At 53.1% G+C, this 23,063-nt stretch overlaps 8 protein-coding genes across 8 annotated transcripts; 3 read left to right on the top strand and 5 right to left on the bottom strand.

Annotated features, from left to right (window-relative positions):
* Window positions 1–123: 123 nt before the first annotated feature.
* AYL99_10515 (hypothetical protein) lies at window positions 124–1,069 on the top strand (the record flags this gene model as incomplete). The annotated part of the gene is made up of 2 exons (XM_018842021.1): window positions 124–132; window positions 236–1,069. The coding sequence occupies 2 exons, from the start codon at window positions 124–126 to the stop codon at window positions 1,067–1,069; spliced, it is 843 nt and encodes a 280-aa protein (XP_018688909.1).
* Window positions 1,070–2,166: 1,097 nt separating this feature from the next.
* On the bottom strand, window positions 2,167–5,017 carry AYL99_10516 (hypothetical protein; the record flags this gene model as incomplete). The annotated part of the gene is made up of 8 exons (XM_018842022.1): window positions 2,167–2,285; window positions 2,501–2,814; window positions 2,878–3,879; window positions 4,000–4,102; window positions 4,164–4,556; window positions 4,634–4,780; window positions 4,890–4,903; window positions 4,962–5,017. The coding sequence occupies 8 exons, from the start codon at window positions 5,015–5,017 to the stop codon at window positions 2,167–2,169; spliced, it is 2,148 nt and encodes a 715-aa protein (XP_018688910.1).
* A 1,506-nt stretch (window positions 5,018–6,523) lies between these two features.
* On the bottom strand, window positions 6,524–7,549 carry AYL99_10517 (hypothetical protein; the record flags this gene model as incomplete). Its single annotated transcript, XM_018842023.1, has 1 exon — window positions 6,524–7,549. The coding sequence occupies one exon, from the start codon at window positions 7,547–7,549 to the stop codon at window positions 6,524–6,526; it is 1,026 nt and encodes a 341-aa protein (XP_018688911.1).
* Window positions 7,550–8,633: 1,084 nt separating this feature from the next.
* On the top strand, window positions 8,634–10,259 carry AYL99_10518 (hypothetical protein; the record flags this gene model as incomplete). The annotated part of the gene is made up of 5 exons (XM_018842024.1): window positions 8,634–8,757; window positions 8,836–9,317; window positions 9,393–9,465; window positions 9,546–9,913; window positions 10,020–10,259. The coding sequence occupies 5 exons, from the start codon at window positions 8,634–8,636 to the stop codon at window positions 10,257–10,259; spliced, it is 1,287 nt and encodes a 428-aa protein (XP_018688912.1).
* Window positions 10,260–11,244: 985 nt separating this feature from the next.
* On the bottom strand, window positions 11,245–11,574 carry AYL99_10519 (hypothetical protein; the record flags this gene model as incomplete). The annotated part of the gene is made up of 1 exon (XM_018842025.1): window positions 11,245–11,574. The coding sequence occupies one exon, from the start codon at window positions 11,572–11,574 to the stop codon at window positions 11,245–11,247; it is 330 nt and encodes a 109-aa protein (XP_018688913.1).
* Window positions 11,575–12,669: 1,095 nt separating this feature from the next.
* AYL99_10520 (hypothetical protein) lies at window positions 12,670–14,751 on the bottom strand (the record flags this gene model as incomplete). Its single annotated transcript, XM_018842026.1, has 2 exons — window positions 12,670–14,451; window positions 14,503–14,751. The coding sequence occupies 2 exons, from the start codon at window positions 14,749–14,751 to the stop codon at window positions 12,670–12,672; spliced, it is 2,031 nt and encodes a 676-aa protein (XP_018688914.1).
* Window positions 14,752–17,793: 3,042 nt separating this feature from the next.
* AYL99_10521 (hypothetical protein) lies at window positions 17,794–20,229 on the top strand (the record flags this gene model as incomplete). Its single annotated transcript, XM_018842027.1, has 1 exon — window positions 17,794–20,229. One exon carries the CDS (start codon window positions 17,794–17,796, stop codon window positions 20,227–20,229), a length of 2,436 nt encoding a protein of 811 aa, XP_018688915.1.
* A 529-nt stretch (window positions 20,230–20,758) lies between these two features.
* AYL99_10522 (hypothetical protein) lies at window positions 20,759–22,513 on the bottom strand (the record flags this gene model as incomplete). The annotated part of the gene is made up of 2 exons (XM_018842028.1): window positions 20,759–22,312; window positions 22,370–22,513. 2 exons carry the CDS (start codon window positions 22,511–22,513, stop codon window positions 20,759–20,761), a joined length of 1,698 nt encoding a protein of 565 aa, XP_018688916.1.
* Between the last annotated feature and the right edge of the window lie 550 nt (window positions 22,514–23,063).

Genomic DNA, 23,063 nt, shown 5'->3' on the forward strand with positions numbered 1-23,063 from the left:
TCTCCAAACTCAATCAAAGCAGGGCGAGGATCTTCCAGATGAGAATCATTTTGTTTCTTGTCTCGGGATCACAAACATCAAACAACAAGATCGTTGCTTCTAAGCCATCGACCCAGCGTTTAAATGGAACAGGTACGTTTGTAAATCTGGCCCTCATCCCCCTCGCCAACAGGCACAGTTCAATTAAGAACCAAGCTCTTCTTGTATCTCAACTAAAAAAAACTTCCATCACAAGTTCTCACTTCGTGGACATCATGCTCTCGTCACCGGCGGGAATCAAGGCATAGGGCTGGCTTTGGCCATTGGCCTTGCTCAAGCCGGGGCGGATGTGGCCGTCTTTGACCTATCGACGCCTTCGCCAGAGTTCGACAGCATCTCCACCTCATATGGCGTCCGCACGACATACCGGAAGGTCGACGTCTCGTGTGTGGCCGCCCTGAAGGAAGCATTTGAGGATACGATCAAACCGTTCTGTGGAGAGGGCGGGCTGGATATCTGCGTTGCCGCCGCGGGCATCAACCAGATCAAAGACTTCCTCGTCACGGAAGAAAGCGATTTTGACAAGTTGTTAAGCGTGAACGTCAAGGGTGTGTATTTCACTTGCCAAATGGCTGCGCAGGCTATGATCAAACCCAGCCTGGACCCTGGCGAGCCGACTTCGACGAACAGCCTAAGCAACGGGAACACGACCCAGGACCAGAACCCGAGCCCGAGGAAAAGCAAAAGCATCATCGTCATCGCGAGCACCATCTCCCACGGTGCGATCCGCACGCACAACTCGAGCATCTACGCCGTGACCAAGGCGGCCGTCAAGGGCATGGTCCCCGAAATCGCCAAGGAACTGGCACAGCAGGGCATCCGGATCAACTCCCTCAGCCCCGGCTTCACCCTGTCCAAGATGACCGAGGGCTACCCGGACCTGATCCGGCAGTGGAAGAGGGAGACCATGTTGGGCTTCATCGGCGTGCCCGAAGACTATGCCGGTGCGGCCCTCTACCTCGCCAGCAACGCGAGCAGGTATGTCACGGGCCAAGATTTTTTGGTGGATGGGGGGTCGACGAAGTGGTGAGCCATGATCAATGGTACCAGACAGTCAGGTCAAGGCATGTGTATGTGCACGAAACTCACCGCAAAATCAGTCTAGTATTGAAGGAGGTGGACAATATAGATTGAGCCCAGCAGTGGTCCAGATTGATATGTCCTCATGAATTATTATATCTTGTCTGTGGTATTCAACGAAGTGAGATTAGTTCTAACCATACTCTGTGATGCTTTGAAACCCTGCTGATAAGTGAGCACAATATCTTACTAAATAACTAACGACTAAAGGCATCGATCACCTAGACACAGCTTCTTGCGTAGTAGAAGCCTGAACACCACCTGGGCGTGACTGTTTGTTGTGTGCACTCCATGACATGTCGATGGTTGTCCCTCGATGGTGCCTGGTCAGCCTTTCAGCCGGAAGGGACATAATGAGAAGAGGATGGCGGAGGAAACGAGCCCTCCACGTATAGGACAGGGCCGAGGATACTGTCGGAATCCCGAACTCCCTGTGACTTCTGCAACAATAGTTTCTACTCCCCGAGAAACCACAGGGACGGGGCTTGGCAGGACACATGGGAGTCTTGAGAGCGACGTTGTGGACTCCAGCCCAGGTATCTACGAACACCTTCCTACTAACACGGCTAGAGTTTCTGTCGAAGATAGCTACCCTCACAAGACTCCCCGGTCGCTTTGGTCGTTTCGCCGGCGGCAGTGGCGGCTTTGACGAAATCCGGAGGCCAGATCAGGAGAGTGAGTCAGTCGGGCCGGCATATCTGGAGGTCGAGGATAGGCGCACACAGCGCTTTAGGCCAAAAGAATAGATAACTTTGTCCGAACATAGCGAAGACTCCCCTGAATCGGGACGGCAGCTGCGATACCCGCAATTAAGAACTTCGTGTTGCGAGAGAGAACACCACTTCATCCATCATGAATAGATGAGAACAAAATATGCACTGCACATAACATACACACATTTCATCGAAACCTTGGAGTCTTTGTTTGATCTCCGCCATGATCTTGTCCACCGAGTTGTGGTTCTCGTTCCCGTTCCCCAATCGATTACATTCATCATCATGTGCATTTGTGTGCCTACGCATGACTGCACGCATCCGCCGTCTGCCATCACGCATTCCTCGCCGGATCAACAACCAGCAGCGAAAAGTCCTTTGCATACTTCTGAAACGCCTGTTGGCGGAACGAGCCATTGGCTTTGATTTCGTGTTCGAAGATCTCAACCAGTCCTGTCGACGAATACACACACGCAGGGTTTTGTCAGCGCTCCAGTTTTACACAAGATCATAGATCCAGGGTTTCATTGTCTGTTTCACCATATGGAAAAATAATGAAGATATTTCGCGGATATGAAACTAACAATAAAGTACGAAGAGATGGAACACAAAGCACAAGGAAATAAAAACTGAGATCCAAACGTGTCTCAAGGGTAAGGTAAACTCACTTAGTGCACTCTCCCCAATGCCCCAAAAGGCCCCAATCCTCTTGAGAATGAGCTTCAGCATGGACAGGTAGTTTCCATGGCCGCCCGGCTCGAACAGGAGTGCCGCCCGGATATTGTCAAAGGCCGGACCGACGATGGTGCATGAGACGAAAGGACAGGCGTAGATCAGGTATTCGGGCGGCCAGGCCTCCATGGCGCGGAAGACGAGGTAGGTATCGTTGTGCGGGCCCGTGGGCAATGAGGCCACGACAGCCGAGTTCTGCATCCCACTCTGGGATTTGATGTACTGCGCATTGCGGACGAGGACCCGTGCACTATGATATTTGAATAGAAGTCAGCATCAGTTCTCAATAAAATGATATAATACGTGAACATACGTGTGGAGCATAAAGACCGTGAGAAGCGCCCAGTTATTTGCCCCAATGTTCGCCTCGGTAAACGGGGTACGCACAATGTCCAGTTGGAAGCCCTGAGGGAGGAGCAGGGCGAAGCAGTTCAAGGTCGACCCGAAGTTGACAACGTCCTGCAGAGTGAAGGTGTTCTCGGGAGCTGCGAGGTCAGCCGCCCGCGCCATGAGCAGCGTCGTGACCAGGAACCACGCCCGCTCATCCGCCGTCGGGCAGCTCTCCAGCGTCTGCCACTCGTGCAGGAAGTCGGTACGCAGCAGAATCGACTCGGTCGGCATCTCGGAGAACCACGTCGCGTCCGACACGGGCAGCAGCACGTTCATCTGGTCCTTGTTGATCGAGTGCGGCCGCCGCAGGATCGTCGCCGCGAACACGTCCAGTTCCCACACCAGCCACCACGCCCGTCGCTTCTCCTCTTTCTGCACCCAGGACTCCTTGGCGGCTTCGTACTGTTGCTGCTGCTGCTGGCGCTGGGTGTGCTTCTCGGCGGGAGGTGCTGTGGATGATGTTGCTGCTTCGTCGGGGATGAAGACGTCCCTATCCAGTTCGTTGAGCCCCAGGTCGATCGCAAGTCGACAACAAGTACCGATCAGGAGCCAGCTCTGTGTCGTGATTCTGTTAGTCTGCTCGTAGAACGCCAGGAGGATGCACCCTTGCAGGTACCCCAGCGAGATTTCGTTCCCATCGTCGCAACCGCCGCGCTCGTCGCTCTGGAGCGCCTCCGCATACAGTGCGTTGGCTTTCCGGGCGAAAACCTTGCCTTTATCCTTGGACGCGCAGGTCGAAGGGAAAAATTCATTGGTCGAGAACCTAGCCGACAGGGCCATCATGGCGGTCAAAATCAAGGCGTCCTCAATTGACAGCCGTGCGTATCTGTCGTTGTTGGTGCTGTCGACATGAAACTTTTGGCGGAATCGAGGTTCGTGAAAAATGGGGATAGAGAGTTGTAAGCGTAAAAAGAAGAGGTCGATTCTGATGGGAGCGCACAATTCATGTTCCGTCAGTCTAAAGCCCAAGGACAGAGGTGTGGAAAGCGCGCCAGGGGTACCAGCAATATAGAAAACAGGGAGTTTGTTCTCCGGGGAAACTTACAGCTCGTCTATCAGGGCAGGCGGATATGCAAGGGTATAGGGACTCCTGTCTGTGAGGTTCAGGTCTTCTGAGAGACTGGGTGCAGAACCCGACCAGGCGTCGCCTATTGAAAAAAAGAGTTAGGCTCTTGCAATGAGACATGGAATTCAGTGTCTGCGACTGACCGTAGCGCTCGGTCGAATTGAGGAGACTAAACATCCCATAACTGTCCGTGAAGGGACTGAAGGTCATGTTCGAAAACCAGCCACTAGGATCGTGTGACGGGCTGCTATCTTGAACCTCGACCTGTAAGTGTTCGAGCACAGAGCCGTCGTTTTGGGACAAAACGGTTGGGGGATTGTGTGCATCTGCCACCATCGACAGCGGTAGCGAGGATATCGACAGTGACATATCCTGGGGTTGCTGCAGCTGATAATCCGCATTCCCTTGAGCCTCCATGGTCGCGTTCTTGTCAGAAGGTGACGATCCAGACTCTGTCGTCGTGGTTGGTGCCTGATGCTCGCGGCGCCGGAGAGCGCCACGTAAGACGTTGAGGTCGACGTTATCTAGCAACCCTTCTGCGAGGGATTTGTTAGTTTCTACCTCTGCGTAGGGCCAGACGCCTTGGCTTCTGCAGGAGGGGCACTGAACGAACCTAATTCGTCCCCTTGGTTTGACTCCATTAGTTTTCGTCGGAGGCTTTGATATTTCGTCTCCAGCGTCGTGCGCTTGCGATGCGTAGGGTATACGCACCGAGAGCCTGATTGTTGGCACCGGTGACATTTGGGAGATTTCTTGTCGCCTGTACACTGGTTAGTCACAGCTTAGTCCACAGCGGGCGGGCATGTGTTGGTTCTCGGGTCAGTCGGGCCTCGAATGTCCTAGGGATGAGGACGGACGCGACGACTTACATTTCGCCTTTTTGCTAGCGTGGGAGGGATGACTTCAGTAAGCTTTTCTTTTTGCAAGATCCGCTGCCTTACCGGTTGCATTCCTCACAGGATCTCCCCCGTGATTGATGAAGTTTGCCGGTCGCCATCCCGTCCCGGGGAGTCCATACGAGTTCTCGATGTGCAGACGCGGTGCCGCTGCGCAGACACTTATCGATGCGTCTTGACTGAAGCGCTGTCGGTATTTGGCGTGAGAAATGAGAAATGGGCAATATCACCTCCCCGAATACCCTGATAGTGCCCTCAGCTGGGAAGTCCAGAGTACAGTCCGGGCTTGTGGCAGCTGGGGTAGTGGGAGGAGAGCACATACTAGATAGATAAGTCACTAGCTCAAGTCAGTGCTAGTGATAAGGAGTATATATGACCAATGGTTGGATGCAATGCTAGCCCTTGCAGATGGTGCGGTGTACGTTGGTATATTCAATGTAAGAGAAGAGACAACGCCGTAACTGGAGAAACTGGGGTCATTTCCGGGGGCCAGATGTAGGTGGTGGAGAGGAAAAGGAAAAGAGGGAAGACAACCGAGGAGAAGTGGCAGTGCCACCAGGTGCCGTACCCACCCGGCCCGTCAACCACTCAGAGCGCTTTCGTGCACGTGCCACCCCACCCGACTACCGCATAGAGTAGCTTCGGATTCCTGATCCGGACTAACTTGGTTATCTAAATAGCCATGTTGAATTGTGAACCATGCCTTGGGAATATTTTGACAACATAACTCAACGTATCGTTCTGCACCTAGACGAAAGCTCCCAGATTTCGAACATCCGACATGTTGTTAAATCACAGGACTGCCTTGGACCCCCGCTCTATTCGTAGGAAGCGTTGTCATTGCGCTAGGGCGTCCCAGAGATCTATATCAAGTTTCAAAAGAAAGGTCTTTAAACACGGCCAGTTTAGAACCTTCGTGAGTCCAACCAACGGGTACCTTTCGACTCCTCCAAATACCATCAACAATAAAATCTCGATCGAGCTTTCCCCGTGTCTTCACCCGCCGTCAAAAGGGTCTCTTCTCCAACCAGCGGATTGTGGGAACGGCAACTCCCATCTATGATATTAAGTGCCTGGTTAGAAGTGCCAAGGGTTTCCGACCGCGCGGCACCTCTTCCGTGCCCACAGCTTTCTATTAGAAGTAGGTAGAGCTGATTTCAAGGTCGCATTGGCACGGCTCAACATGCCGTCCCACGGGAAGGGTAGTCCGATTGACCCCAGGTCAGCATCCGCAACTCCATGCGTCCACATTTGCGGATACAATAGCCTCTTCCCCGCAGTCCTGACTCAGAGAATACGAGATACAACCGTCTCTCGCTACTAGGTGGAAGATTTTCACTCCGGGATTCGCGAATGCCGGCTCTATCAATCTCATGATCAGTCGAACTAATTTGAAGCTTTGGACTTCCCGGTAACATGATTGGTCAGGCCAAAACCTATCTTCTTTTCACTCAATGAAGCCACCAGCGAACTAAGACTGGGGACTGTTCAACGAGATATCTGGCCCCTCATCCGCTCTCCGTTTGTGGAACCTAGCACATCTCCACCGATGTTGTCTGGCTAACTGTGAAGCACATACGTTGTGCTTTCTCCATGCTGCACAATGATCACTCCAGACCAAAGCGATCTTTGATCATCAGCCACGACTTATATCCTCTTTCCGCGAGGATTTCAGGGCCAATAGACTCCTTGTCCTCATCCCGATGGAACATCTCCATGCTCACCCAGCCTTTCCACCCTTTGTCAACCAGCCAAACTCGCAATATATCGTCTAATGGAAAGTAGGCACCATACTCGGTCTCGTACGGAAACAATCTCCCCCAGACGCACCAATGCATAGTGGCATCCCAATGGGCCCACTCGGCTTTGTAGGCCTGATGACCGGGGATAAGTGGCTGCTCCAGTCTCTCAGCATCGCTGAGCTGAAGGTAAAAAATCTTTTCCACAGGACACTGCTCCATAAACCTGTCGAGTGTTGCCTTGAGCGCCGCGTGCCCTCCTGGAGCGATACCTGTGCCCGTCCCGGACGCCGCATGCGGGTCTGCCCAGACCCTGGCAAGAACGTGATAAGTGTCGAGACAGAGACCAAAATTGGGTCGATTCACGCGCTTGACGATCCGTATCGCGTCGTCCATCAGTGCATGGTGAACACCCCATGCCAGTGCTTCATACGCGAAGAAGATCTCCTCTTCGCCGGGTTCTGAGGACCCTCTTCCCAAATCTGCCAGAGCGCTGAGCTCTGCCACGATAACATCCTCGTCACCGGTCGAGTTCATTTCATACGTCGTTGGAACTTGAATCATATTTGTGCCCATAGCTCGAGCTAGAGAGACATATTCCCGGGCAGATTCAAGCCGAGTTTTCAAGGGTGTGAGGACACCTGCAAAGTTGAACAGTGGCTGCAACGCTATGATCGAGATGTTTCTATCTCTGCATATGGCGCCAATTTTTGAAGCCGCCTCCAAATGCGTCAAGGAGTGTTGGTCCGCAAAGGTGACCAGGTCGGGATGATAGATCTCAACCCCTTCATACCCATGTTTGGATATGGCATCCAGTTTTCGTTCGAGGGTGTGAGACGAGTGCCAACCCAACGAGACCGTGGCGATTCCCAGTCTGTGTCTTTCTGACTTCATACTGCAGTAAGGCGGCCGGATCGATCTTGATTTGGGATGTCTACATGTGAAAACCCAACAGTCTTCGAATTGCCTCTGGAATTGAAGTTGAATGGCAATTCACTGAAAATTTTCAAGAGCGCCGAACATCCCAGGACACCCTTTCAGCCTTGTCTAGATGGAACGCCAGAAACAGAAGGCTTTTTCTCTGTCTTTTAAGGAGCGAAATGACGCCGACTTGTCATGTGTAGTCTCAAGAAGCTCTTAGGAGTAAAGCGGATCCAATTGCCATGAAAAATCCAATGCCCCGGATACAAAGATTTGCTTCAGTGTCTTAAAGCTACCGGGAATTCTGCAGGCCGGAAATCAACCACTCTTAACGGGATCCGCGAACTCCGGCGTGAATACCCCGGACTATGGTCCAGCAGGGTGTGAGACAGGAGAAACCAACTAACTTTGGAACGTCTGTTGTCCGGACCCGGGGTGCTCCTGGAGACTGGGTCAGAGGGGCGTGGATCATGGAGATGGAGTAATTGTGAACTAACGTTCTCGATATAAAATCAGGCATGATTGGCGACTCAGCGACTGGAACTCATATTACCAGCCCTCAACGCTGTTCTAGGAAGTCACGATCAAAGTCGAATACTCTGACAGATAGCAAGATGACTTTTTCTGCAGCATCCAAGAGACTGAACTGGCGGACCTTCTGGTGCTGCTTTTTCTTGTCCCTGGGCAGTTTCTGCTACGGATATGCAGCCTCGATTGTGAGCTATTCACCCTCCATGCATTCAATATCCCAGGCATGCTATGAGGTAAACATGAACTTACTGTTTTACTCCAAGATCTCCACGACCCTGGGCCAGCCAACCTTCCTGGCATACATGCATCTGATTGATGCTCAGGGAAATCCAAGTTCGAATCAAGCGGCGTTAACTGGGGCCACAGTGGGTTTGTTCTGCGTAAGTATACATCCCTAACATTTCTCATCATCAAATATCCTCCAGTATCGCTGGATCGCTGATCCTCGCTCCTGCTACAGACCGGGGGGTGTATAGGCGTCCTGGCTACAAGCTGGTCACTCGACAGATTTGGAAGGAGACCGACAATGATAATCCTAGTGGCCATCTACACGCTCGGCGCTGTTTTGGTCACAGCGTCCCAAAACATTGGCATGTTCATCGCGGCACGGGCAATCCATGGCTTTGCAGCAGTCAGCTTCATCGCAGCCAGTATGTCCTACGCATATGTCCTCTAGAGAAAAATGAAAAGGAGAAAGAAGAATACTAACTGCAACAACTCCCAACCAGCATCCACATACATCGCCGAACTCTCCCAGGCAGAAACCCGAGGATTCTTCACCGGCCTTACAGGCGTGGCCATTGCCTGTGGCTACACCGTTGCTGCATTGATGGGCCTCGCCTTCTCGTATACGACAAATCCCGACGTGCAATGGAGAACGCCCCTCGGCTTATGCATGGTTCCGTCCACCTTTCTCCTGGCGGTCCTGCTGTTCTGGGCCCCCGAGTCCCCTCGCTACCTGCTTCTCAAGGGCCAGGTGGAAGATGCATGGCAAATCGTCAGCAAACTCCACCACGACCCGCAGGACCATAACCAGGAATACATCAAGGAAGAGTTCTTCCAGATGCGGACGCAGCTGGAGCTGGACAGGACCCTCGACTCTTCGTGGTACACGATGTTCGCGAAAGCTTCATACAGAAAGCGAACGCTCATGGCAGCCCTAGTGACGTTCTTAGGTCAGACCACTGCCGTTCTTGTTGTTGCTGCCTATGTAAGTCGGCATGTTTTGCGTACCACATATTATACGGGGACCGGAGCGATACTGATTTGCCTTCTTTCTGAGTAGGGTCCTTCTCTCTACGCTGCCCTGGGATTCGATGTCAAGCAAAGCCTGATTCTACAGTGTGGCTGGATTGCAGGTATGTTTGAGCTGTGGCTCCAGGTCTCAGTATTTCCCCTCTCTCTGGCCTTTAGTTAACCTTTGTACTTCCTTTGACAGGCTCCATCCCGGCAGCGATCATCGGTGTCTCGCTATGTGACCGATTCGGACGCAAGCCGTTCATTATGACCGGCTACGTCGGGTGCGTCGTGGCCCTGGTGATTCTCACGGCCATGGAAGCCGTCTACGCTCCTTCAGGAACCAACAAAGTTGGCCTTGGCTGGGCCGTGGCAGCTTCGTACCTCATCGTGATCTTCTACTGCTTGGGTGTCGAGGCCTGTGGCGCCCCATTCTACTGTGAAATCTTCCCGACACACATTCGCGCCAAAGGCGTTTGTTTCAACATCTTCGTCAACAGTGCCGCCAACCTGCTCTACCTCGAAGTGGCACCCACGGCTCTACAGACTATTAAATGGAAATTCTTGCTGGTAAGTCACTCACGCCCTCTGGCTCATCGCGCGTTTTCGTGTGATGTAACGTGTTCACCGAGGCCGGGTGAGAAGAAAAACTAATTGTTCTTCCCTGTTTCTCTAGGTCTTCATCTGCGTTCTCTCCACCGGGTCGGTTCTCTACTGGTTCTGGGTTCCGGAGACGAGATCTGTGCCTCTGGAGGAACTCGCTCTGATCTTCGGTGACACCGACGAGGTCAAGGTTTACTCGTCTGACATCACCATCAAGGACGACGGGGAAGTAATTGCAGAGGACCATCATCTTCCCGGGCACAACTTGGTGGTAAAGCCAGAGTCAGAGGTCGTTTTGCATGAGAAAGTCTAGATCCGCTCAACGAAATGGAGGTGGGCTGATCAGAGAAAGGTTGGTTAGAGAAGGAAGATGCGATTGAATGCACCTGACTCTGAGCAACGAAGCTTGCCATAAAAGATGGTGAAGAGAAGGAAGTCCGGAAGGACTATTTCCCAGCAGACTCGGCCGAGCAGAAGGACGCAGATTTGTAGCTTCAACCTGGAGAAAACGTGTTGTACTTTCTGCTTTCTGCTGTTTTTACGGTAGAAAGATAAAATATGCAGCTATTATTCCTCCAATAAGCATTGCACACCGATAAAAGTAGATGCAATGTGCTTGCTATATTCATTGTACAGTCAAGACACGTACATAAGAATCTAAAAGGAGGGCGAAAGGGCACGTCGACCTGTTTCTCCTTGTCACACAGATTGAGCAGCTCAGCTCCCTGCAGACTGCTCCTCTAATGATTATTTCGTGGCAAAAGATTTATAATATGGACATGTAAGGCCTTGTACAATGCTCAAAGAAATTTCCCGGCGAGTATTCGATTCTTCCTTTCGTTCAGGCCTTACATGCATGTACACATCCTCGCTTGATCCTCATAGTGCTTCTTGGGCCCCTGTCGATAGTCTTTGGACCTTTTTTCGTCTCTCATTTCACGCTACCCCCACAGGAAGGAGATCTCGAAAGTTACGAAGTCTGCAAATCATCCTTTTCAAACGATGACTTGACAAAAGTTAGATCGGACAACCTCTCGTAGACCTCAATGAGACCTGGTTTGCAGAATGGGGCAAGTCAGCAGACTTGATCCCATACATCGCGTATCTCACAATGCTTGACAGCGCCGTGTTCCTCTGAGAGTGATGCTGTACGAGGCAAATGAAGAGGTGTCACTTACGCGGTTTGAGCCACAAATGCTGCGTAGCCTTCAGATATGGCTCGTAGTATGGCTGGTTTAGTTGAACCTATTGCCGTCCACCCGATATTATAAGAATCAGCACAAGAGCCAACGCCGAATTCACAGGTTGTCACTCGGACTGGGGAGATACCACATCATAGCTTGCATGCCATTCTCCGGGTCTCTTTCTGTCCTCACCAGCGAGGGCCAGGAACTCTCCACACGTACCTCGTCCAGATACTGCCTCGAAGCATTCCACTCCTCCTGAATACGAATCACGCCCGGGTCATTGGCGTCCCGAACAATTTGACAGAAGTCTAGCCGGGGATCCTTCCACGCCTCGGCGAAGAGCTTTCTGCATGCTTCCAGAGCGATAGGCACGTTTTCTGGAGCAAACCACAATGTAACATGGATCATGTATCGGTCTGGAACTTTCGTTGATGACGACATGTTCTGAATTCTGGAGATTGGATTGACGACTTGGAATTTTGTATGGGCTGGCTTGGTCGTGATTGTTCGCAGTGCCTTTTTTTAAGAAGCTGCAAGGCTGGAGCACTTGAAAGTAGCGGAGGACCAAAAGAAATATTGTAGATTTGGAAAGGATAGACCGATATGAAACTATGCCTCTCCGTACTCGTGGGGTTCCCTACCTAGACATCACGACGCAATGATATATAAGAATGCAGCAATGTAACTTTCCTTGGTATGGAGCCTAAGCACACGACGACACAGCGCAAGTGGTGACTGACTTTTTTCCACAAAGCCTGGCACCGGGATTCGTGAACACCGTTCCACCATGCATCAATGCCCCATGAGAGGGAACTGAGAGATTGACGTAGCCGAGGGCCAAGGAGGAGTCTCGGATCAGCTCATGTCAAACATATTTCACGTGGTGCTGATCCAACACAGTAGCAGCAGCCCTCGTTCAGCCTAGTGAGCCTCTGATCTGGTGGTTGTCTAGGCATAGCCTCACAGGGAGGTGTCTGGTCCGCGAGTAATCTGGATAGAAGACGAAAAGCTTGGGAGGAAAACACTAAACTTTTGGTATATTCAGTCACCTAGCTTCCCCCTCATGACAAGACACTCATGCAGTAACACAAACAATTGAAATCAGAGTTATCACGACAAATCCTGCCCTGAACTTCATGACTAGAAGCGTTTGTCCTCATCCATCCATCCACACTGAGTCACTCAATCATGACAGTAGTAAGAATCCCAAAGCTTGAAGAGCATCAAACACAACAAGAGTCCACCAACCCCCACCTTCCTACATTAACCGGGTTTATTCATTCCTCTCCGTATCATCGCCGCCCGAAAAAGTTGTCCATCTTGAATTCTTCACGGTCGGTCATGTACACATTCCACAAAGGAAACAAAGTAAGTGCATAGAAGAATGAGGGTCCCCTGAGAGACGGTCACACACATAACTATGTACACAGAAGGACAAAGGAGAGAAACGGCGACTGCCATGTCTGTCATGTTGAGTCGTCATCGTCGTGTTGTTGGTAATGGTCATGTTTGTTTGTTGTCAAGTCGTGGCGTCATTTAATACTGCCGAAATCCGAAATTCGAGCTCTCGCCGGGGAAGTCAAAGCCGCTGGCGTTGTACATTGCATTCTGGGCCATGGACATGGTGGCATCGACGTTGACGAAGTTGTCGGCAGCGAGGATGTTGTCGTAGAACAACGGCTCTTGTGTGAGATCCAACATGGGCAGGGATGGATTTTGCATCATGTCGTCGTCGGTGAGCTCGTAGTTGGCGTTGCCCATGTTGCTGTTGGCGCTGTTGGCGGTGGTATTGGCAGTCGAGGCGCCTCTGACGTGTTCGTTGACGACGGCGGGCTGGAAGGTTGTGTCAGGGACGTTGAGGTCTTGGACAATCACGCGGCCGTTGACGTTGAGTTCAAGCTCTTCGTACATCCAGTGCTTGAGGAATTCCATAGGCGGTGTGTTGCCACCACCCATGCCGCCGCGACCCTCGCTCTTCTTGCCCCGACCGCCACGTCGGTTCTTGCACGGGTTGAAGTGGGCGCGACGCAAGTGAGCTGCAGCGTTGTAGTTGGCGCCATAGCTCTTGCGGCTGCGGCATGCCTTGCAGTTGGACAAGAACTTGCCGTCGGCCGAGGCGTCCTTGCAGATCCAAACCCGGCGCACTTGGGAGTGGTGGCGCTCGATATGCCGTCGGAGCTCGTGGTCGCCGTGAAAGCCCTGGGGTTGATCGTTACAGAACTGACAAAAGGTCGTCTTACGAGGAGGCTGTTGTCGGATTGTGCGGCTGATCTCTGCCTTGTGTTTCACGGTGCCGTCCGCGCCCTGGACAGCAATGAGTCGGGGTGCTGGCATCTCGACTGATTGCGACGATGACCCCGGAGCACGCTCCATCTTGGGAGCCAGAGGTCGTGAGACTGTGTTACTGCTACGAGGAACAACAACTTCCTGCTGCGGCGGCGGCGGCGGAAGCCCTCGTGCCGACGACGACATATGAGACTGAGACAAAACAGAAACCGATGAGGCGTCGCTTCCAGAGGAAGGCGACTTCTTCATCTCAAAACTAGAAGGAGACGATGACTGAAGCTCGTCATCCTCAAAAGACAAACGGGAAAATACGTTGCAACCGAAACCGGTTCCAACCACGGAAGAAGAAGTAGTAGGAAGAAAAGAAAGTCGTCGAGCTGGTTCGGCATCCTGGGGATACCGAGGCTCATCCGGCATCATGCTGCTCGAGGCCTTGTGATCCTTCGCCATCGACATTGAGTCCATGCGAAACATCCCAAAGCCTTCGCAGAGAACATCATTGGTGTTGCTCCGAGACATGGGCTCCGACAACACAGTTGACGGAGCCGTCATGCTCGAGTCACTAGTGGCCGTCATCGGAGTAAAGACTCCTCCTGGCGACTCTATCGCTGAAGAATACGGGGACGTGAGCTGTGCCATCTGGTTGATGTGGAACTCACCACGCTCCACAATTGTGGGAGGGGTCAACGAGCCAGGCGGGTTATGATGATAGTCATCCGGTGACTTGGCGAGGAAGTCCGCGGGCGACATATCTTGAACCTCTTCAATGAAATTAAGACTGGATCCCAAATATCGGTTGGGGTACGAGGCGTATGTGGAACCTCTCCGTTGCCAATTGTTGCGTCGGGGGATGGGCATTGGCTTGGTTGTCGTTGTGGTGGTCGTGGTTGTGGCGGTCTGGGGAATAGGTGAAGTTCGAACCGAAGGTCTGCCTTGCTGGGTCCTGGGGGCAGATTGACCAACAACTGGTGCTGAGATATGTCGCTCGAGGACATGGGATGTGGGTGCCGAGGAAGCCAGGGATGCTGTCTTCTTTCTCGCCCGTCAACCAAAGCAGAGTGATTAGTCAACAAGGGGACGTACATGGACATTACGTTTGGGCGCTGGTTCCATATCACCAACCATCACAGAGGATAGAGGTCGTTTGGAGGGAACCGAAGAACCATATTCAGATGTCGAGGTTGGAGGGGAGTTCCTCATCTCGGCATTCATGGAGTTCCAGTAGCGTGAAACCTGCTCGAGCTCGTCGGGAGACAGGTGCTGGATTGTCTGTTGGTATGCGGCACGACAGGACCGAAGAAGCTCAATGACTTGAAGAGCACCAGAGTCCATGTTGTCGACCAAAGGAGGAACCAAAAAAGGTAACCAAATGTCAAAAGTGATGGCACTCCTGAAGAAGAAAGGCAAACAGCCAATCTGAGGGGTTTGGTCAGCCGATTGGGGCCCGAAGACAGTCAGTTTGTCCTCCCCGATCAATGCAAAGACTCACTGGTTGACGTTTCGAAAGGGCTAATAGAATTTTGGTGGAACAGTAACAACGAAGTCCTTCGAAAAATCCAATAATAACGGGATCGACGAAGGTGAAAGGGGTGCAATGACGGGCGTGTCAAAAATTGGGTGAGAAACAGCCTTGGAAGAAGAAAAGGACGGACAGGCTCGGGGTGTTATAGGACTGCTCCATGCAGGAGGAGTTGTGAGAAGAAAGGACGTGGGGATGGGCTGAGTCCTGACAAAACATGTGCCATAAAATCATGACGGCAAACTGCCGCTTGGGCAGACTTCGACGAACATCCAAGTCGGGCAACGTTTCCAGGGTGGCTTTGCTGATCTTAGACGGGGTAACCTGGGCGCTCCGGGATCTTGATGGGTTGAAGAAAGTACCCGTCTCTCAGAGCCCCGGCCCGGACGCCTCTTTCTAGGCACTCTTTCAGCCTAGACACGCCCACCTTCCGAGCGTTCCATTCGCCTGGCCTTTGGCCTAACTGCGCCGGAAGTATCTGGGCACGGGTCGACCCTGGCCCAGCCGAGTTCAACGAACCTGGGCGTCGTGAGCGGTCTCGTAACACCACGAAAGGGTGGGCAGATCTCGATTGGCTGCCCATGAAGGTTCTCTGAGGAACGACGATCACGGAGTCTGATCGACGGCTCATTGGGTGTATGCAGGCCCCTGCAAGCGGTCTTGGCCGCCTCACTTTGAAATGAGGGCGCTCACCGAGTCAGGTTTGTCGTTCTGCTGGAATTCGTGCCCAACGTGGCTCGGAACAATTGTGATTCGTTGTCCCTCAAGGGTGGCCATGTTGCATAATCTCGAGTTCCTTCCATCACATGAGCCTAAGCACAGTAATCCAACCGGTTGACCATATGGCCTGGCTCGTCAATGCCCCCCGAGTACAGTACACGCACTCGGCCGCAGCAGGGGCGTGATGGCAGGTACAATGACCTGCATCAACTGCCGGGACGGCCAGCAGAGTGGTCCGAAGGAAAAGAACTCTGCGTTCTCTGTGTAACCACCGCAAGAAGGAAGAGGTCAGCCTGGAAGCGAACCAACCCCAGGAGATATGGGCACGACTAGCTGGAGCGAGGTGCAGGAGTTCATCTGCTCTTTCACAATTTTGGAGAACTTGTGGTTCACGTCTCTCTTCGCTAAAGGACGACGGGAAGCAGGTACCTGGACCTGGACTCGAGACCTGATTTGCTGTTCAGCGGTTCTTTGCAGCCCAACCCATCTCCCTGCTGTATAACGTCGCGTTATCGTTCATGAGTCACTATCCCTCCATGGTGTACGATGGTGATATCGGACACGACCAGGAAGAGACGGTGCCGGTTTCCGTAGCACTGGCGTGGGATTGAGAGTCTGGCGCAAACGGCGACGAGGTGGCATGCTGTAATTTGCAGGTCATCGTTGATAGACGTGGATGAGCTTCGTCTCAGTCAATCGACAGGGGCCTTTTTGCGCCAGGGATAACATCTCCGTCACCTGAGGGGACGAGATCCTCCGACATGTCTAGCACGGCTGAGGAATGCAGCGGTGATAGTCGCGCCACTCTGCCAGACCCCATGGCTGAGACTGTGGAGTGTATAACCTCGAGTAAGTGAATCGCGATACAGCCTCACCGCTTCGAGTCGGAAAGGCTCTTCCGACTGATCACCTCAAGGGATCATCGCCGTCGCTCGCTGATCGATCCGTCACCCCATGCTTTGTGCCTGCTGATCATGTCGCCGAGATCGTGAGCTTAAGCTGGGCATCTGTCACACCAGCGTCCGTTGAATCGTTGGATGACGCAAATGAATAGGGACTGTAGATCGTTGATAGACGCATAGCAGCACGTACGAGACCAAAGGGTGGCTGGTGGCTGGCCTCATTGTAGCCTTACAGATGATCACTTTGATGTGTGTCTGAATGTATGTAGGTATTGCGTCCCTGTCGCTCAGTGGGCCTATCTATCATCTTGCCACCACCGACACAACCTGTGGACATGTCGCCGCCGCTGCATCTAGACCAGATGGTGCTTTCCCACGCTAGACAGAGACTCTGACCTTCTATATCTTCCTCCTCCTCATCTTCGCAATTGGTTCCTGCTCTTCTTCAGTCCACCCTCCGTCGGCCTAACGTACAGGCATGTCTGAAAATATCTGTGAGGTCGCATCGAATCGTGGTCAAGGACAGGCGGAACCGCACTCCCAGCTTCGACATCGAGAGACTTCGTAATTGCCACCTGTCCATTCCTCAGGGGCTGGTGACAGCGGTGGCGAGGTCATGTCCATCATGCAAAGCGAGATCCTTGTCGTCCCTGATGGTCCTGTCAGTGCACACTCGCACCATGGTCTTGTATCCACCTTCCGCAGCCACGCGGATATGGTGTCCGGGGATCCCTAGTCCACAACACCTATTCGTCCCAGGGTGCGTTGCGTACACCAGGTATGTGTTTTTGGAAAGGCACGCTCAGCACACCATGGCAGAAGACGGCCTTGACAATCTGTTTGCGTAGTTTTAGCAGTTCAAGCAGCAGACCGCCAACGAGGGCTGCAGACGATGCCCAACGTCTCTCCGGCCACCGCATCATCCGCAGCTAGTTACGGCGAAAGGATGGTGTTGGTAGCCATCAACCATACCATACCATTTGGGCTGGTATCCTCCGACTTGGAGGAGTGCACGACTCGAAAACTATTAGTGAACAGTGAGGAAGCTTTGCCGAGATGAGCGGAGAAGGTCTGCCGAGGGTGTGACTAAGCCAGGGTATGATTGATTTAATTGGTTGCAAGTGGGGCTCGTGGTTTGTTTACTCCTCTTCCCAATCTGGCTGCTTGGACCTTTCGACATTCGACAACGTCGCAAGTCATCGCAGGAAGTCTCACCAAAGCTGAGAGGCAACAATGTCAGTCGCGGAGATCTTCTTTGACGCTCAGCGCTCTCTTGTGGGCCACAAGACGCTGGCGAAACGACTGCGCCGTCTTGAAAGCTCTCCAAACTTCGAAGCGCACATTAAACAATGTGTCTTCCGCCTTCTCGATGTCGCGAAGTCCGAACCAGCTGGAACCCGTGTCATCAAATTCCTCACGACATATCTCGCCAGCGACGACGCCTCAAATCAGATCTCTTCCGCCATCCTACTGGGCATTCTCCCATTTCTCTGTGCCAAAGACAAGACGATCCGATATCGAGCCACCCAACTCACCTGCCAGATCTTGGGTGTCCTCCAAGCCATCGACGATGATCTATACAAGGTTATCAGACACGAGCTGATCAAAAGAATGAGAGACAAGGTCCCCGCGATCCGGCTGGAAGCAGTCATGGCCCTGGGCCGTCTCGTGGAAAGTGAAATGGAAGAAGCCGAGGACCAAGATTCAGATGAGGATGTCGCCCCTGGCTTGCTGGACAAGCTCCTCGATGTTCTCCAAAACGATACCAATGCAGATGTCAGGAGAGCCCTTTTAGTGAATATTCCGGCGACGCCCAAGACCTTACCCTATCTACTCGAGCGAGCCAGAGATCGCGATGCTCCGACTCGACGTGCCCTGTACGCAAAACTGCTTCCCACACTTGGCGATTTCCGACATCTGTCCCTGTCCATGCGAGAGAAACTGCTGAGATGGGGCTTGAGAGACCGTGACGAAAGAGTCCGCGGAGCTACCGCTCGCCTGTTTAGAGAATGCTGGATTGAGAACTGTGCAAGAACCGAGGCCGAGAAAGTTGCTGAAGCACAGGAAGAGAAGGATGAGAAGGAAGCACATGTCGGCTTCTATGATCCAAGCATTCCCGCTCTGTTGGAGCTTTTGGAGAGAATCGACACTTTGAACACTGGGAATGACGATGGCGTTGCTCGTGAAGCGATGAAAGAATTTTGGGCTGGCCGACCAGATTATCTCGAGGCGGTCACCTTTGACGACGATTTCTGGCAGAATTTGACTCCCGAGTCAGCTTTTATGGCACGCACGCTCAATGACTACTGTCGGTCGGACCCAAACTACCAGGAAATGGTGGAAGAGAAAATGCCAGAGGTTACACGGCTGGGATTCCATCTCCAGAGACATATCAACGAGCTGTTCACGAGGGTCCAAAGCGCCAGCGAGTCGGATTCGGATGACAAGATCGCATTGCAAGCGGAACAGGAGTTCATTGTGGAGCAGCTCTTGTACATAGCCCAGTCTCTGGACTACACAGATGAAGTTGGCAGGAGGAAGATGTTCTCGTTGCTCCGACACGCTTTGTCCGTGGCCGACTTACCAGATGAGTGCACTCGGCTCACCGTGGAAGCCCTACGACTCGTATGCAACTCGGATGCAGCTGGCGAGAGAGAGTTTACCTCGATCGTTCTCGAAGCCATCGCCGAAGTCCACGATAATATCGCTTCTTCTGACCTCGAGAATGAAGCTGAAGCAGACGAGGAAGACAGCTTTGTCTCAGCCCGCAGCGAAGTCAGTGGGGACTCGACACCGAAGACTGAGCAAGCCAGGAGCAAGCGCAATAAGCACCTCACCGACGAAGAGCAAGAAGCCAAAGCGATCAAAGAAATTGTCATCAACATGAAGTGTCTCCACATCGCTCAGTGCATGCTGCAGAATGTCGCAGGAAATCTGCAATCGAACATCGACCTGCGCACCATGTTTGACAATTTGGTGATCCCAGCCGTGCGATCCCACGAGGCTCTAATTCGCGAGCGTGGCGTGCAATGTCTGGGATTGTGCTGCTTGCTTGAACCCAAGCTTGCAGACGAGAACATGCGGCTCTTCACTCTCTTGTTGAAGAGAGGCCACGAGTCCCTCCAAGTCATGGCTCTGCAGATTTTGTGCGACATCCTTCTCGCACGAGGTCCGCCTTCCCCTACGCATCTGGAATCCAGCCCTCCCCCAGAATCCCCTGTTGCCGCGACTGAAGCGTCGGAAGATGTCCCGGCTCCCGCCGCCACCGCTGCTACAACTGGTAACCCCAGCAATTCACTCCCGGGCCTTCTCTCCCCTTTCATCAAGGCTCTCTCACAGACCTTCCCAGACGAAGTCCGTGCCACATCCACGGCCAGCTTGTGCAAACTCATGCTGTGCGGATTCTACGTGGGTAATGAAGAGTTGTTCGATCAGATCGTCGAAAGGGCAATCCACGGCGCGGCCAAGGGGTGGGAACTTCTGGAGAAAGTGAGGAATGCGGTTCTCGTGGACAAGGACCAGAGCAAAGGCAAGGGTGCCGACAAGAGTGGCGGCGACAAGACCAAGGAGAGGGAAAGGGCAAGTAACGGAATAAGTAGTGCGAGAACGAGCAATGAGGGCGTTGGGGACGGAAGCGAGCGAATTGCGGGTGAGAGCATGGAGCTGTGAGGGTGTCTTCGTCTATGCCTTTGAAGAGTTAATGTTTACGTCTACGTCTGATGTGCCCTGGGGAGTAGGCCATGAGGAGGATGTTATGTACTGTTTCTTATATTGAGCACTCAGGACTGCCTCGCTTTTCAAACCGTGTAAGGGCGGATTTTCATTTTCATTTTCATATGACCCACCAAGCATTCGTCAAATCATCAAGAGACACTCTGCTCTCCCACCACACCACGATGTCACTGTGATACATCATTCCCAGAATGGGGAGAAAGACGGGTTGGAAAGAGGAAACAAGACACAAAATGCCACCCTGCACCAGAGCCGTCGTTGCACTTTTCCTGATGATCTGCCCCCCGTTCGCCTGTGTTTCGGGTATCCATCCCTGCCCAACCGCAGCCAAGCCGTACGTACGTACGTATGTACGAATGTATGTATGTAATGCGATGCGATACAATGTCATGCGCAAAGAAAGGATGAAAGGGTGAATGAAGTACCTCATGGTAAAGACCATCCGACGAGGGCACCGCCCGTCCTGTCATAGAATACCCTGCTTCTGCAGATCCAGGTAGATGCGCTCGGGCATGACGTTGCCCTCGCCGTCCTCCATTTGCACGACCTGGTCGTCCTTGACCTCGCGCTCGCGCTTCTCCTTCTTGATCTTGTCCCAGAGCTTAAGGGCGTCGTCGATGCCCGTGATCTCGCGGAACAGGCTGAGACCACCACCGCCGCCTCCGGCCGCCCCAGACAGCGCCGACCCTGTGATGCCCAGGCACTTGAGCCCATAGATGTGGCGCGCCTCGGAGAAGTGTTTGTCGAACGCCCGCCGGCCCATGTACACGAAGTTGCCGCAAATCTCGCAGTTGAACTCCACCCCCAGCCCGTGCAGCTTGTACAGCCAGTACGGGATCGGCTTGCCGTCCCATGCCAGCGGCAGTTTCAGCGGGTTATAGATCTTCTCGTCGCCTTCCGAGTCGGAGCCAGAGTCGTCTGCGCCGCCGCCGCTCCGCTTCTTCCCTGCGGCTCGCCGGTCGGACGCTGCCACAGCGGCATCGTCTTCGGCGAAGAGGGCGTCCAACTCAGCCTGCCGCTCTCGCTCCGTCATGCCTTGTTTGCGCTCCACGTTCACCCGCGTGTTGCTCCGTTCGTTGGAGAGAAGGTCGGCGAGCGCGCGGACCCGGTGTTCGTGTGAGGCGATGGCGCGTTCTTTGAGCGCCGTGCCGGAGAGGGAGGGATCTATCGTCGTAGGAGGTTTCGAGGCACCATTTGTGGCGGCATCGCCATTAGCCGCAGCGGGCTGGGATTTCTTTGCCGCGGCGTTCTTGAGATGTTTTTTGCCCGTCAAGTGCGACTTATAGACGTTCTCGTTGGTGAACTCCTTCTCGCAATCCGGGCACCATACACCGGCGCCGGTGCCTTCAGTTTGGGGCCCCGCGGGCGCGGAGGCAGTACTTGTAGTAGTGGAGTCCTGCTCTTTCTGCTCCTTTGTCCAGCCCGGCACCGTCCCCGCTTCCCACGCCGTGTCGAATTCCCGCTGGTATCTCAGAAACAGTTTCGGCAGGTCGTCGAGGGGCCTCGTTCTCCGCACAAAGCTCTCCAGATAGTTGTCGAGGCTGGCGACGTATTGTAGATACTGGTCGGTGATTTTATGCTGCCGTTTGATGGGCAGCCGCGGCGGTTCGAAGGCGTCGAAGTTGTCCAGGTACTGGAGGTACGTCAGGCGCTTGACGCCGGGGAGGTTGAGGTAGTCTTCATGCAGTTGCGTCAGGTCCAGGAAGCGGCCGTTCGACTCCTCCCCGCTGAACATGTTGTCCACCTCGGAGGGGATGTATTCTCCCTCTTCGGGCCGCCGGCGCTTGTAGGCACGCTCCAGGTTTTCGACAGGCTCATTGGGGTAGCGGCGGTGGAAGTCTTTGACTTCCTCGAACTGCTTGTAGAACTCTTCGAAGGGGTCGCCGGTCGAGAGGGACTGGACTTCTTTCAGGCGCAGGCCGTCTGCGTCTTTGTATATGTCGAGGAGGCGCTTGGATTGCTCTTGGATGCGACTGAGGAAGCCGTCAATTTGGTGATCCCGCGTCAATCGGTCTTTGATCTGGGAGGCTTGTTAGCTGCTTGCGGTCGGTTTGCGACTTCAAGTGACCAGACTTACATTTTTGGGATCCTCCGCAACGCGGTCGGTGATTGCTTGCTCCAGCCGCTCCAGATCCTCGTGGAGGAACCTCTGCTCTTCAAGGATCATCTTATGCCACAGTAAATGTGTTGTAGAGGCGTTTTCGCGGACACGAACCTGCATGTTGGAAAAGCGCAAGATTTGAGTGCATTCAAAGTGTACGGTGGAGTCTTGCGCCGGGCAGTGGCAACCACTCCTGCTACTGCGGCGTATTCGATGCAGCCTCGCCAGTATCAAATACTATCTTGCTACGGCCTCTCTCATCTCTTCCGAGAATCTGTAAGCGTATCCTTCCAATATCGTCCCCAGCGCGCTGCTCCAGATGTTATCTTTTGCCGAGAATCAAGCCCAACTTCTTGACTCCTAAGAGCAAGTGCAGATCAGCGGCTGAGAGCCGAATGGACACAAGCGCTGTCAGACCACATCCGATATGAATCGCCAAAGCATTTGAGAGCCCTCAAGGTCCTTACATCAAGTTACAAGGCTATTACACAATCCCTTAATGATCTTACAGTACCGCCAACGTCAAGTCCCAACTTTTTACCGCTCTGTCCTCGACGAGCGCAATTTCCTGTTCTATCCTACATTTCAACAAACCTAAAGACAAGTTGACAGTTAGGTCAACATGCAACGCCACGGAGGAGAATAGGTGGGAGTGTGCCCTAGACGCATT

Source organism: Fonsecaea erecta (assembly GCF_001651985.1).
Source record: "Fonsecaea erecta strain CBS 125763 chromosome Unknown Scaff11, whole genome shotgun sequence".
Taxonomy (NCBI): domain Eukaryota; kingdom Fungi; phylum Ascomycota; class Eurotiomycetes; order Chaetothyriales; family Herpotrichiellaceae; genus Fonsecaea; species Fonsecaea erecta.